The 14,950-nt window shown below is 48.5% G+C and overlaps 1 protein-coding gene across 7 annotated transcripts in view; it reads left to right on the top strand.

The window, feature by feature from the left end:
• The window catches only part of LEF1 (lymphoid enhancer binding factor 1), a 71,353-nt gene that overhangs the window by 27,929 nt on the left and 28,474 nt on the right, over positions 1-14,950 (top strand). For all 7 annotated transcript variants that reach the window (XM_030019000.1, XM_030019008.1, XM_030019017.2 and 4 more), the window contains one exon: positions 13,833-13,965. In XM_030019000.1, coding sequence (XP_029874860.1) covers positions 13,833-13,965 — 133 coding nt within the window. The remainder of the gene's footprint in view (positions 1-13,832; positions 13,966-14,950) is intronic.

Genomic DNA, 14,950 nt, shown 5'->3' with positions numbered 1-14,950 from the left:
GCAAATCCCATCTCCGCTTCCGCACATTAGATGCTGTATTTTTGCATCTCTGCGAGTTTGGTGGCATGAGGGGCTGAGCCCCTTGAGTTGGGGTGATGGGGGTTCACCCTGTGGCTCACGGTCCCATCTCTGGCTGTGGCTGGGAGCTGACTGTCCAGAGCCTGGTTGCTTGGTGTGGTGTTTCTGCCAGCTCTGTCTTCAGGCACAAGCACTGAAAGTACGTGAAAGGCAGGGGGGACTTCTTCTGCCTGCGTTTCACGGTGTGATAGTGTTTTGGCTGTGACCCAGCACCTGTGAGATGGTGGAAGCATGTTAACAGCCTGAAATTTGGGGTAATTTTTATTTTTAAATGAGGTTAAGGTATCCTTATCCTAGGTATGGGATAGGAGTAAGAGAGACCTAGACATGCTTTCTCTCCAGCAGCATGCGGTATTACACAGCAAGGGCACTTACTGCCGTGAAAGGGGAAAATTAATATTATGTTTTTTAGAACAAAGCACTTGATTCCTTGTTTAAAGGTCTGAAATAGATGCCCCTGAACCTATCTCCCAGCTTGTTTTGTGAATAAAGGGGCAGTAAAAATGCACCTCATCTGCAAATAAATGTGGCAAACTGTGCAACTGGCTGTGGACGTGTGGCCTCTTGAGCAAACTGAAAATATGGTTGTGTGTACCATCCGTGGGGCCTGCACCAGGAGCGCCCATCTCTGCCGCTCAACCTCCAGATGATCCTCAGATCCCAGAGCATCGAGCTAAAAAGCGTGCTCCCTCTGTGGGGGAGAGGGGACGGTCTGGTCCTGACCTCTGAAATACCACGCTGGGAATGGGGAAGGAGTCTGCCGGTTCTGCTGGGAGCAGGGGAAAGAGAGAGAGTGGGAAGGAGCAGGGAATAAATAAATAAATAAATAAATAAATAATGTTCTCCAGTATGTGGTTGCAGACCTTGACCACGTTCCTGGCTGGTGGTGGCAGCTGGAGGGGTTGCTGGGTGGGAGCATTGCTGCCTGAATTTGCCCAGCCCCAGTGCCAGCCCACACCGGGCACTGCAGCGGTTTCGGAGTCCACCCCCCCATGGCAGCGTGCATGCAGTGGGCAGGTCTTGTGTAGACACACCTCGTGTCCACCCCAAAAAAGAAGGGGGTTAGCATTGCATTTGGGCATCTCTGGCACTGTCGACCATCCGCCCTGTTGGCAGTGGAGCGGGGAGAGGGGCTGAATGCTTCCCCAAGCTCTCCTGGCATGAGCTAATTTTTTGCCTGATAAATTGTTTAGCAGTGTTTTGCAGAGTCTAATGTGTCTGTATTTCTCCCAAGCGTGGCCTTTATTGCAATGAAAAGTACTGAGGAGGGATGCAGTTATGATAAGAAATTGTCCACCTCTTCCTCTGCCACGCTTCGGGGGGGGGGAGTTAATTGCACAGGGGAGCGCTAATTGCATGAAAAATCAAACTGTTGGTAATGATGGGGCAATGGTAAACTTCGGAAGTGCCTCTTTAATGAAATCGAGCATAACTCTCATATAATGTTTGTTGAATTTAGTAGGATTGAAATATAATTGTGGGGTGACCCGTTGCTACTAGCGGGGCTCTGTATGCAGCTGTAAGCCCATCTGGAAGGGTGATTTACTGGAGGCTTGGGCAATCTGGCAGTTTAGGCTCTTTTTTACGATGTTTAGACTTCTACCCATGTTACAAAGCACAGCCCAGGGTTTTTATGAGGATGTAGGTGCCTGCTGCACAAAACTTAGGTTGTGGGCTCTGTGTGATTTTTTCGTTTTAAGAGTGATTTTTAAATTTTAAAGGGCAGCTCTTGAATTAAAAAAAAAAATAAATCAAGTCTAGCAGCAGGCAGAAGTCTCCTACGCAGGATTTAAAAGGCATCACGTGTGTTGTGCATACCAACAACCTTTTTTTAAGCCCTGTGGCCAACTGGGGGAAGGAGCTTAGTAGTAACAGACCAATACAGAGTGGGGTGGGAAAGGGGAGCAGGTACGGCCCACGTTTCTCCCTGTCTCCCCCATCTCACAGGCTGCCCAAGCTGGGGCCAACCCCAGCCACTGGAGAGCCTTTGGGTCAGTACTCAGGACAGCCGTGCGCCTGCATGGGTAAGGCCTGAAAACTGAAGGAAATGCCCGTTTTGGGGGAGCCTGAGGGTGCTGTGCAGTAAAATGAGCCAAGCAGAGCCAGGGGGGGTCCACGCAGCTTCCTGGGGGTGAGCGCAGGGTGGTGGGACAGAAGCGAGGATGGGCGGTGAACGGGACTAGAGCAAAGCCAGAGGAGAGCCAATGCCAGCAACAATGGGGAAGATGCATTTTGGGTCCTGAGGACTCCCTGGGTCATGAGGGTGCGTTCTGGCAAGGATGGGCAACTCTGGGAGGCTGATCTAGCCCCACAGCTGACATAGGAGCATCACTCCAGGGCTCTTTTGTTGGCTCCTCTCTGCAGCTGGAGGCAAGGCTTGCCACGAGGTTGCTGTGTCTGCTTTTCGGTGAGGGGAGAAAAAAAAATCTTTCCTAAGCTGCCCTGGGAGACAGCAGGCATGAAGGTGGGGTGCTCCATCTTTTCTGGGTACCCCTTTTCCCTTCCTTTTTCCGCTTCTCCTGCAAACAGGCTGGCAGCTTGCACGGGCCCATTAAAATTACAGTATTCCCCTGACCTGAGTCATTTCCCACTGGCAGCCCATGGCTGGGAGGCATTGGTCCCTTTTTTGTATCTTCTGAGATGCCGTTTGGCAAACAGGACTAAAAATACTGGGCATTTAGATTATGCGTTGGTAGCTCAGCATCCAGCAGTGTTTTGTGGTAGGTTTATTGGTCCTGTTTACGCCAAGAGCCCAAATGAAACAGTCGGCATCGATGGTTTGGGCCAAAAAAAGTGTTTGTAGCCCAGCTCCATTGAGCCCATACCTTATTCAAGTCATTCTTTGCTCATCCTTAGCTGTGTGCTGTGGTTTTTATATTTTTAGCTACACGTAAATGTTATTTTAGGGCATGTTTTTGTGTCTCATTGACATGACGAACCCTCGTGGGACTGATCTATAAAATTAAGTTAGTAGCTTTTCAACACTTTTGTTTGTACTGAAATCATCTTGCACAATGCTGTAGAGAAATAATTCCTGTTGTGACCTTCTACTGGTGGTTCAAATAACCTGTCTAAGAGACATCCTGTTTCTGGAGGGGCCTATTGCTTTAATTCCTGTTAAAATTGGTTTTGCCTTCTGTGGAACAGTGCTGCAGAAATTAAGTACTTGCAAATGCGTTTTACCTCCAGATAAACGTTGCAGTTTGCATTTTCAATCCTAGTGAAGCTTTAGCAGACTGCTACTTTTGGCCTAATAATTTGTACGTTTTTAGGGGTTTGGGTTTTTTTTTAGTTTAAAAATGAATATTTTATTTTAAGCCTTTGGACCATCTTGCCCACATCCAATGATGGATGTCTAATGAGATGACTTTTTACCTCCACTAAATGGTTATATTGTTTGCACTGATGTATGCTAAGACTTGATGCATTAAATCTTTGGTCATTAGCAGATGCCATTAGCAGAAAAGTCCAAATCACTTAGAGCTGGGACTTAAGACTTTTCATTAAAACCTGAATTTGCATGTTATTGGATAAATCTGTTAATACGGTTTAGCTGGACTCAGGGAAGTTACTTGAAAACTTTTTCCAGTGCGTACGCAGGGTCAGTGGCGCCTGGGAGCCTCGAATTTGGAGAAAGTAGCCCCTCTGGTACTTCCTTCATACCCCGTCATGCGCCGAGCCACCTCTGCATCGATCCCCCCCTGCCCCTGCCTGCCCCCACCACCCTTAATGCCGCGCACGCAGCCCTGGCTGTTGGCATTGGGCATCAAGCTGGGCACGGGTCTGCTCCATTTCTGCTGGGAAATCCCCCTGAAGCGGTTAAAATCCCAGTGGTGGCATCTCATTGCCTCCCAGCAAAGCATGGGCAGCCCTTCCTGCCACTTCGGGGCTGGGAGGGGTTGGCCTTGGCGGTGGTTTCCCTGCGAGAGCCTTTTGGCAGCAATGGGATGGTGGGGAATGGGGCTTGCCAGGAGCAAGGGCCAGCAGAGGAGTCATCGATGTTGTCAAATTCATCACTCCTTCATCTTCACATCCATTTCTATTCACCCCCACCCTATTTTTTAGAAGGCAGACAAGGCAGGAGCATTTCCAAAAGTGTTAGTCACATTGGGTGGCGTGGCCAGCACGGTTTGATCTCCGTTTTGCTAGAAGTAAGCAGTTGCTGCATGGTCAAACTTTAAGTTGCAGATTTAGGCATGGTGAACGGAGATTTTTGGACACGTGAAGGTATGTCAGGTGCTTGCACAGACTTCTGAGCCCTTGTTCTTACCTTCTATGAGACAGAGCTAAGATGTCTTCCTGATGCATGTCATGCTCTCACATTTTCTTAAGAACATTTCTATTCAGTGCATCTTAAAAATTGCTGCTCAAAGAGAAGTTGACCCATTTCTCAGTCTTCTGGGCCTCTGATGGTCTTTGTTATGGCATGTGGTGTTGAATAGGCCGTAGCATAGACTTAATGTAAATGCATTTAAGAGAGGTCCTATTTCAAGCACTTTTGATCCAACTTGTGTGCAATGCAGAAAGGCATCTTCCTGTCACCAGGGTGCAGGATGGGTTTTTTTCTCGGTTCCCCCCCAGGAGCCTGGGTCTGTATCCTGTGGGACGTGAGGAGGCCGATGAGGAAAAGTCGTCCCATCCTGTGACGCACGTTGTCTGCCAGAATAGGAACGCCGGGCTTCAGAGGCTGCCGTCGGACCGCCTGCTTTCACACAAAACTTGTATGCTTCTGTAGTAGATGACGTTTCACTTGCCTGAGCGGTTTTCATGCTTGATTTAAGTGAGTGCTCGAGGGTGCTGAGGAGTCCCCAGTTTGAATATTGGACTGAAGCGCATCTCTTTGCCCAGGAGAGGCATATTAGCTCGCGGGTCCGAGTAGCCCGGAGAAGATGCCAAAGTTGTTGTGGGCAAGGATCCTGATAACCTTGAGGCAAGTAGAACAAGCTTGTGTCTTTGTCTTAACTCAGCAGACGGTTCTGGTGACAGAAACCAGAGCAGCTTTGTCCCCAGTGAAAAGCTGAAGACAGCACAAGAGGTGACACCGGGATGGGGTCCAGCATCTTTCCCCCCACCCAAAACCCATGGGGCTCCATGGCACATAACACCCCTGCTGATCGTGCCCTGGCAAGCCGCTGGGCTGTGGACACCGGTTCCTCTGCTGGTTTAGGACAACGATCCTTATTGTCAAAGCAATTAATAAGCCAGAGCTGTGCGACTCAGGCTCAAGCCTGGACTTGTTAAAACATTACTGTGCCTGTGTTCCCCTTGGCCAATAAAGAACAGAAAGGGCTGTGGGCAGGTCAGGAAATGAGAGGGAGGAAAACGCCTTTTCAGCTGACGGGACCAGCTTGTATGTGACAAGGATGCACTAGGCAGATGCAGGGATGCTGTGCAGGGTAAAGGCTGGGGAGCTGCGGCCTGTGGGGCGTGTCACCATCCTGAGTATTTCCAGTGCCAGTCGTGCCATTTACCAAGTTTTGGGAGAGCTTAGTGACCCCTGGGGACAAGTGTGTGATTTGATGCTGCAGGTTGCCGCTTGTTAGGTGCGGGCTTCTTGGTGCATGTCAGGGAAAAGATGAACTGTTCAGGATGGGCAAAGTTAAAAGGATCATCATGCAGGAACCAGAGCTTAAAACGAGCATCGGCTGGCAAATTGCAGAGCGCTTACCAGCAATTAATTGCCGTCAGAGACGACCCGCTGCTGAGTTTGGAGAATTAAATAAAACACTGCAAAATATTTTAACAGGGAAAGCTTTCCCTGTGAGCATGTGGCTTTGCTGGCTATTTAATGCCGTAGCAGTTGTTAGTACATATTTCTAAAACTAATGGGATGTGCAAAACTTAAGTATTATCTGTGTATACGTGAACTTGCAGTACGTGAATAGAAATGGGCTTGTCCTCCCCCGATCGGAGCCTTGCAAGACCTGCCTGGCTCCCCGCGTGGTTCACCAGCACTCCAGGTCTCCCGACAGCCTTCCTGAGCAGGCAAGAACAAACAAATTAAGAAGTCACGGGAGAGAAGAAAATGGAGATAGCAGGGGATTTCTAATCAAGCTATTTTAATACTGGGTGTGCTTTAATCACTTACTTAATGGCAGTGCTTAATGAACACTTGAAATAAAGCATGTTTCTGTCAGAGATTCAACACCCATGTTTTTAAAGCTGTCTTGAGGGAACTCAAATGTTTATTACAACTTTTCAGCAAAAAACCATCACAGTTGTGCTATATTAATTTCCAAGATCGAAGGGGGGGGGGGGGGAAGTTGGAAAAAGACAAGAATGTAGACAAGCCATTAGTGCGGTGGTTTCTCACTAACGTTGCAATTAACCTGAATCTGGTTACTGATTGTAATCCGTCTAGATAGATGCTTATCCCAGGCTTTATCAAATCGCATTTACTCTTTTCTTTGCAGTGGTCCCCTGGCTGTTGTACTGAAGTTTTTATCGTGCACCGACCCTTCCGGCTTCAGGCAGAGCGGTTTGCTCCAACTCCTCTTGCCTATCCTCATACGCTGCCTGCATTTCCAGCCATGACACCCCCTTTGCTTTGGGTGCTGATCTTTGTGCCCGCGGACCATGGCACAGTAATGTCAGCCGTGAAGCTGCCTCTTCCATCCATGCGTTGCAGCCACAGCCACTTGCTGCTGGGCTTCCCAAAAAGGAAGGTGGTCTGGGCAGCTGGAAAAGGGGCACAAACTTCTCCTGCTCCCAAATAAGCATGGGAAACTCTAGCAAGGATCATGGGTGCCTCCTTCGCCTGCTGATGCGTTGGCAGCTTCTTCTCTGCATCTCCCGGGGGTCTCCTGGGATGCTGCGGCTCTGCGGTCGCCTGATGCAACGTGTCCTGGGGACGGGGGGGAAGCTTTCAATGACTGACTTAAATTAACTTTTTTATTCTCCCCTTCCCTGGCTCCCAGCACTAAATACAACTTAATTACATGGTGAAGCGCTGAAGTACAGTACGTGAGGAAAAGGGGGACCAGGAGGACTTTTTTCTGACGTCATCAAGCGATCAGTTTACCCCCTGAAACGTGCCATTTCAATTCTAGTTTTGTTCTGAATAAGCGTTAGCAGTTGCAAAGCCCTAAAGCTTTGCATGAGAGTGGATACAGCGTTTCGCTTTGCTTCCTTACCCTGGCCAGTCCCTGGGGTGTCACCCCTGCTGTTTGTAAGCATGAAAGGTCAGTGAGATAAATGGCCTCCCATTTCCGAGTTGCAAAGCAGGGTAAAAAGACTGTGCCTTTTTTATTTGACTTTCATAAATCACATTATTCCTAAGCCGCTGTTTCCTGTGAGCGGGGTGTTCCTGTGGGCGTGCTTTCCCATCCCTGCTCCTTTTAGCTTCAGGTGATGCTAAAAGTAAGGTTACAAATCCACCACCCCCGACCTGGTATGTCATTTTCCCAACTGTACTGTCTAAGGATTGGAGAAGGTTTTGAAAGTTAAGCTTAAAATGATCTCTGCTGTCAAAAGCCTAGAAGGAGGTTGGCTTTGGACATAAAACTATTTGCTCTAAATAAACGGTTTGAGGATGGGGGTGGAGTAACTTGAGCTCTCTATATATCGAGCTTGCTACATCTCTGCAAAGTTGTCTATGGAAAGGGATTGTACGATAGCTCCCAGGGAGGTGGCAAATTGTAGTTGCAGTTATTGCTGCTGTTGATGAGCTTGTTTCATCTATTGGTAACTAGTCCTGGCCAAAACACCTTACTGTTACCTCCTCTTCTTCCACCTCTGGTCCCCTTGTGCTAAAGCTTGTCCATGATGAACCCAGACGTGAGTCTGGTTTTGACATTGCTCCAAAACTACATTCTTCTTGGTCTTGCATTTTTATTGCAACAGCTGGTCAGCAAAGGCATAAATGCAGAGTTAGTTTAGTCATTAAAATGCTATTGCTATTTTGAGAGGACAACTGAAACTGCTGTCTTCTGGGTTTGCTAAAACCTTCTGCCTAAGGATGATTTCAGGGCTCTAGAAACTAGAAGTTAAATAGGCTAAAAAAGGGATGGATTTTTCTTGTCTCTTCAGGTCAAGGTATCCTCAAATCCTCCAATAAGTCATTGGTCCTTTTATTTTGAGGTACTGCTATAGCAAGAGTGGAAGGGTTTGGGGTTGTTTTGGGTTTTTTGGGGGGGGGAGCTATCTGTTGTTGTGTTTCCCCCCTGAATTTAACATTTGCTATCAAAAGCTTGAAGCCATGTTTTTTCGAAATGACCCTCTCTTTCAGGAACAAAAGGGAATGCATGCATTTTTCCATCCTTAAGTTTTGGTTGTTTTTTAATTAGCTTATTTTAGTCTGAATTGAGAAGACCATCTGCTAGTGCCTGTACCCAACACACAACTTGTTGACAGGAGAGGAAAAGTAGACAGGCTGGGGCCTTTTTTGGCTTTTTAGAAGCATCTTTGTGTTTAAAGAAAAGAGGAAAAACAAAACAAAAACCAACCCAGCACCTCTCGGGTGTTGACCCAGGGACGCTTGGGTCTTGTGTGCATGGGCTCACTTGCTTGCGGTTCTCTGCGAACCTCCCTGCCCGTCTGTGACCTCCTTTCTAGATGCACGTCCTTTGAAGGATTGTTAATTTAATATCTTTCTCTGTGCAGCAGCTGGAACAAATGGTCCCTCCAGCTCCAGCGGGAGCTCCCAGCCACCCGCCTCGCCTGACGCTGACCTACAGGCATTTTTGCCGCGGCTGTCTCAGGCTTTTTATAGTTTTTGCACACTTGTTGCATACAGGATACCTTACAGGTGCAGGCCTTTGCTGAAGCATTAGCTAGCTGTTTGGGGAGGGCTTGGGTTTTGTTTTTTTCTGGTAGTCTTGCTTTTTTTCAGAAGCATTTAAAAAATGAGGAAAAACTTCCTGGATTCAGACTGAATCCAAGATGCAGCATTTCACCATCAACTCACCAGAGATTAATTTAAACTGTCTCAAAGTGTACTCCTTGGATGAGAGGACAGGTACATGCTTAAAGTAGTGAATAACTGCGAATCCAGGTACGGCATTGCCAATGCAGAGCACTTGCAAGGGCTACCCAGCCGTGTGGCAGCAGCTGTGCCAATGCCATGCCGGGGGGATTTCTTCCCCTCATCCTTGCCCTGCCCAAAATGCCTGAGTATGGTTCAAGCCTCACCACTTGCAGACCGTGACTGCTGTTTGCAAGGGAAACGTTTGCCCCTGTACTGTCTTGGGTGGTTGTTCCTGCGTTACTTTAACACAGCAACAGTTTTAAACTGGTGTCTGGTGTACAGCGAAGCTCCTGCTGGCGTAATGCCTACTGCTGGGTCAGGGTCCTCTTCCCTGCGAGCTCTTACCCTTTACCTACCAACACTTTATTAGGGATTTTGGTTTTTTTTTCAGGTCAGTCATAAAACCGAGTAGCAGCTTCATCCTAGCAGTAACTGGCCAAATAATTCAGCTCCTGCTGTTTCCAGTACACATATATTCTCCCAGCCCTGCCTGTTTGCCCTGTTGGTGTCCCTTCAGGGGACTGTCCCCCGCCTGCACTGCCTCACCTCAGCCTGAGCATGTGCTCGAGAGAAATAAGAGATACCGACTGTGAAGGCCAAGCTGATGAGCAAATGTCCAAGCAGCAAAAGTTCCCCAGGGAGAGGTCCCTTGAGTGCAAGGCCAGTTCCCAAAGGATGCTGCCGTAGGCTGTGCTGCAAGACTGTGCAGTGGGACTGGAGCCCTGGTGGGCCAGCGGCCTCCGAGAAGGAGGCCACCAAGGTTTAGTCACTCAGGAGAGAGTGTCCCTTTGAGCTGGGTCCCGTGGGGTACAGCTGGGTGTCCCCAGGCCAACAGGCGTGGGTGATGCCTTTGCCGTTAACCTTTAATGTTTGTAACAGGCTGTGGCACACATGTGAGAAGGTGCCCTAAGGCATAACGGAAGGTCTTCACGTTTGTAAACCACAGGTCCTCATTTTTAGTTATTTTTTTTTGCCAAATTGCAGATCTTGAGCTAGGCTGTACGTTCAATTTCCTTTACTTTCCAGGTCGTGTGAAGAAGCTTAGGCCCAGAGTTTAATGAAGGGGACTAAACTGACGTGGTGTAGTAGTAGACCACATATGCCGTGTCGGAGCTGTGCTAGGAACTGTTTCAACAAACGTCCAGCGTCTTCAGATTGTCTTGGAAATGAGAATTGGATCCTCATCTGCTTTACTGCATTTCTAGAAGCTGCTTAGGTACCAACTTGCGCCAAAATGCTACGTTTTGGTGGGTGGATGAAGTATAATTTCTAACCTCATGTGGGACAATGAGTCATTAGGTAATTGTCTCACTGAAGGTGTGTGGCCTGGTCGGGTTTTGCAGGAGAAGATTTCAGGGTTGAGTTGAGGAGAAAAGGTGCTCTGCGAACCGTGCCTATATTAGGTGTAAACGTCACCAGTGTGCCGGGGAGAGCCGCGGTGGTTGCTGGCTTGTTGGCAGGTGCTGGCTTGGTTAGGGGAGCGTGGGGGACTGAGTTCCCCTTGCATGGAGATCACGTTGACCCAGATCTGCAGTCCCTGGGTTCAGGTCTCTGTCAGTTGCTCAAGCGTTTCTGCAGCTGTATGCACCGTCTTCAGAGGATTTGGGGAGACAAATGTAGTAGCGGTGGCATGTTTGTGGGAGGAGGAGGAAGCCTATGGGCAAAGACACTGAGCTGCAGTAGGAGGAGTGTAATCAGCGCTGTCTGGTACCTCAGCGTGAGGTAGGGTTTTGGCCGTGTCGCGCAGCCCTGAAAACCCTTCGGGGCAGTAATGCCCACTGTGAGCAGTAGGCGGTGGAAGGGGCTTCGGCGTCGTCCCCAGTCCAGATATCTCCAGGGCGAAGGGTGCAGGTCAGCATCCGTGGGGACCGGCCGGGGCGCATGGGGCCGATCTCCTCCTCCCCTTGCCCTGACCTGGGGGTGGGAGGGTTGAGATGGTGGTGAGAGGGGCATCCAGGTCTGCATACGAGATCTCGTCCTCCTGCCCTGAACCTTCTCTGGGAGGAGGACCCAGAAAAACCATCTGGGTTGACTGGTAGGGCAGGTGCCGCAGCAGAACCGATTTTGTCCATGGGGCTTTCGGAAAATACGCCGTCAGGCCTTTCTCATCCTGGTTTCGTTTCACACGTGTCGCCCTGTGTTTTCTCCCCCCACAGTGTCAATCACTGTGGTCATCTTGGTAGGACCACGGGGGACGGGGAGGCTCAGCCCATGCCCACCGAGGCCCTGTCCTGTGGCAGGCGTGGGTGCCCAGCAGGATTTAGCTGCCAGAGCTCCCTAGGTCCTCCCAAAGCAGTGTGGGGCAGGCAGGCTGGAGAGCTTGTTATTATTGTTATTATTTATTGTTACTATTTTTTTTTTTCCAGTTTCTGGCTCTGCAGACCCCCAAATGCTCTTAATGGAGATACGGCCTGTTTATATGTTAATTTTAAGCCCGCTGACAAGCGGTTTGCTTTTCTCCTGACTTCTCACGGTTCCTTCGCCCATTGAAAGCCGCTGCCGTGGGCTTAGGGGATAAGGTGCCAAGAATTAGAAAATAAAATAAAATCTGCAGGATGCTAGAGAGCGAGGGGGTACGGGGATTGGCTTGTTCAAAGTGCAAACGGGTGATTTCTGAAAGCAAGTAACCCTGATACCAGGGATGTGCATGACAATTACATCCAGTATAATACAAAATGTTAATTACTAAATTTTGAGAAATTAAGGCTGATTAGCAGCTGCGTACGTGTGACCTAAATACATCTATTGCTTGATCTTTATTCATAATATACAGTTTATTGTTGATAAAGTAATTGCTGAATGGTGGGCTGGCCCGCAAGTCTCGTAGCTAAAGGCTGAGGCCTGATTTCTAAATTGTCTGAAATTTGTTGGCATCTGTTTTTTATTGAATTTATACAGACAGGGAAGATGAATAGCAGTCTCAGCTATCCACTTTACAACTCAACTCATAGATATTATTGAGAATTCATATTGCTTTTATTATTTGGTCACAAAAATGGACCTAATGCTTGTTGGCTTTAAAACACCTACTAGCGCTGCTTTCTCTCTCCATCTTGCAAAATATAAGACAAGGCCGAAGCTTAAATTAAAATCCTCAGGTTCTTATCTCTTTCCCACAGGAAAGCAAATCTGTGTTGAAAACCGTAAAATTAAGAGGAGAGCAAGGATAGCATAATTTAGCAAAAATTCATGGCACCAGATTCTGAGCTATATGACTGGAGGGATAGGTCAGACATTAAGAAGATACTGCCTGCTAATGCAAGTTCCTTAAGGTGGTGCTCTGGAAACAAGGCAAGCAGCAACTGCTGCACTGGTTCCCATTTGCTCCCTTTCCTCTACTCCTACCGGCCTTAACAATAAATTGAGTTGTCCATTTAATAACCCTTCTGCTTCCAGAAGTCCAGAGAAATCATGGATTTGTACTTGAAGTATTGTCCTAACATCTGTTTGTGCCGGAATTTCAATAGTGAACTCAAAGAAAATTAATTTCATTGGGTTCTTAAATTATTTCTTTTTTTTCTTAATTCCTTACATTTCACAAGCTGTCGTTGCTGAGTTTTATCACCGTTCCTGTCTGAAGGACAGCTTTTTTTTTCCTTTTTTTTTTTAATTATTATATTATTAAAAATCTGTTTGTGCCATAGTTATTTTTGCTAAGGGACTTGGTAGAATGGTGGGGTACAAATGAGGAGCACCTGTGACACGCTGGCATCATCGCTACGGCTTGTCCCACCATGGGAAGAGCAGCTTGTGTTTCAAGCAGCGTTAACACGGCAATTTTGTAATACGTTAATTTTGTCAGGATGGATGAATCCTGTTGTCTTGCAGCCTTGATCCAAGAGCGTGATTTTGGGCAGCATCCCTCTGTCATGCCGAGTGCCCCCTCCCCTACGCCTCTGTGGGAAGCGCTGGTGGGAAGCTGGTGTCTTGGCCGGCATGGACATCGCCTTATGGCACCCATTTCGGGACCCTCTTGGGTGTTTGTAGCACTTTGGTTTCTCCTTAGCATGATGTGGTGAGAGGCCTCCCAGCTGTCCCCGGGCGGTCAGTGGGTCTTCTACCTAACTGAGCCCTCTGAGAGGCCACTGCCAATGGCTTATATATGAAATTAGGATTTTAAGGGTGATTTTTCAGTTACCTGCTACACAGACGATGAGATTTCAACCAGAGTTTGTAAAACTGCAAGGGAAAAAACCCACTGTACTCTCTGGCAATGGCGGGGACTTGTCCCCACTGCATCATGCCGCGGCTGTGCAGGAGAGCAATGGAGATGAGGAGTGAAGTCGATGAAGCCTGTGTTGCTTTTAAGGCTGGAGATGTGGCAAACCTGCACTTTAAACCTTTTTTTTTTTAATGCTGATCCCGTAACCAAAGGGTTTCTTCAGCACTGCTGCTGGCTCTGCCATCCTTCGATCACAGCCCTTGGTGCACGATGCCTGCCTGCCTGGCGTGGTGCTCCTCCTGCCCTGCGGCTCTCCAGCCACCGTCTCCCGGCCCCGTCTCCGTGTCTCCCAAATGCCTTTCCGCCTGCGTCCAGCCTCCACCCATTTCCTTGCATTTCCTCAATGGCCACATCCGTCCTTGGGCGCCAGTGGTTCAAGGATGCCAATTCTGGCAGCAAACCTGGTTGCCATCCACCAGCCCCAATGTTGTGTCTGTCCATCCGTTCTCCCCCCTTCAGTAATACAAATATGTGAAAATTGCATTTTGGAAGCATCTTTTTTTTTTTAAATGCAGAAGCCCCACCTTGCTAACACTATTTAATGTAATTTTTTTTCTTCTCTTGCAGTCGAACAAGGTGCCAGTGGTACAGCCTTCTCATGCGGTTCACCCCCTCACCCCTCTTATCACCTACAGCGATGAGCACTTTTCCCCGGGGTCGCACCCATCTCACATCCCCTCCGACGTCAGCTCCAAACAAGGTGAGCCCAGCCCAGCCCAGCGAGGTGGGGATGCAGAGCGGTCCTGGTGCCCCCTGTGCTGCTGATAGAGCTTTATTTGTAATATTTTAGAGGGAGGGTTCCAGGAGTGTGTGCCTGCTTTCAGAGATGGTAATTCTGCTGTGATGCTGATATTTTAACTTGGCTGTTTAAATCTTCATGCTCTTTCTAATATGATAATTTGGGCTTGCTTTACTCGTCAAAAATCTTTTAAAATCTCAATAAGCAGCAGCCAGTCCTCACCATCCCCTGTGGTGCCCGAGGCTTGCAGCATGCAGATGCGGAAATGGCAATCATCCCTCACCTTCCCGAAAACAGGGGAAGAGTACTTCAGTAGTGCTGTTATTGAAACCTTTTCTTTTTCCCTTTTACTCAAGATTGTATTTTATGTCCTTGTATTCTGGCTGTCCGAATTCTTCTATACGTCAGTTGGCATAACTGAAGCATAGCCCATAAAATACAGTTTTGAGCCTGCACAAGTTAAGCTTTGCAAACGTGACATTTTTTAACCTTCTCGTGCCTGCTGCCTTCTGCAGAAAGCATCATTTTAGATGCCCGAGTCATGGGTGTCAGTTTTCTCTGTGCCCCTAGGACTCCTTAAAACAAACAAAAAAAGTCCCCCAGGTCCTCATCTGGGAGCGTCAGACCAGCCCTGCTCCGTGTCAGTCTGTGAGGCCCCGGGGAAGTGCTGACAACCTCCGAGGTGCCGGGCCAGCCTGCCGAGAGCTCCTGCCCAGCGCCCTGGAAAACCCTGGGGTTTCCTGGGGAGGGTGTGCTTGCTTGCATTGGGATGCAGGAGCTGGGGTGGGGACGTGATGGTTGTTGGGGAGGTGCAAGGGCAGGACTGACCCTGGCTGGCACGGGTCTGAGCCAGGGTTTGGGTAAGTGCCTGAGGAGGAGAAGCCTGCATGGGAGAGCTGGTGGTGAGGAGGGACGGAGAGGGAGCAGGGGGTTTACAAAGGCGTTC

The sequence above is a fragment of the Aquila chrysaetos genome, chromosome 1 (genome assembly GCF_900496995.4).
Source record: "Aquila chrysaetos chrysaetos chromosome 1, bAquChr1.4, whole genome shotgun sequence".
In the NCBI taxonomy this organism is placed as follows: domain Eukaryota; kingdom Metazoa; phylum Chordata; class Aves; order Accipitriformes; family Accipitridae; genus Aquila; species Aquila chrysaetos.
This window is presented reverse-complemented; position numbering and strand designations above follow the sequence as displayed.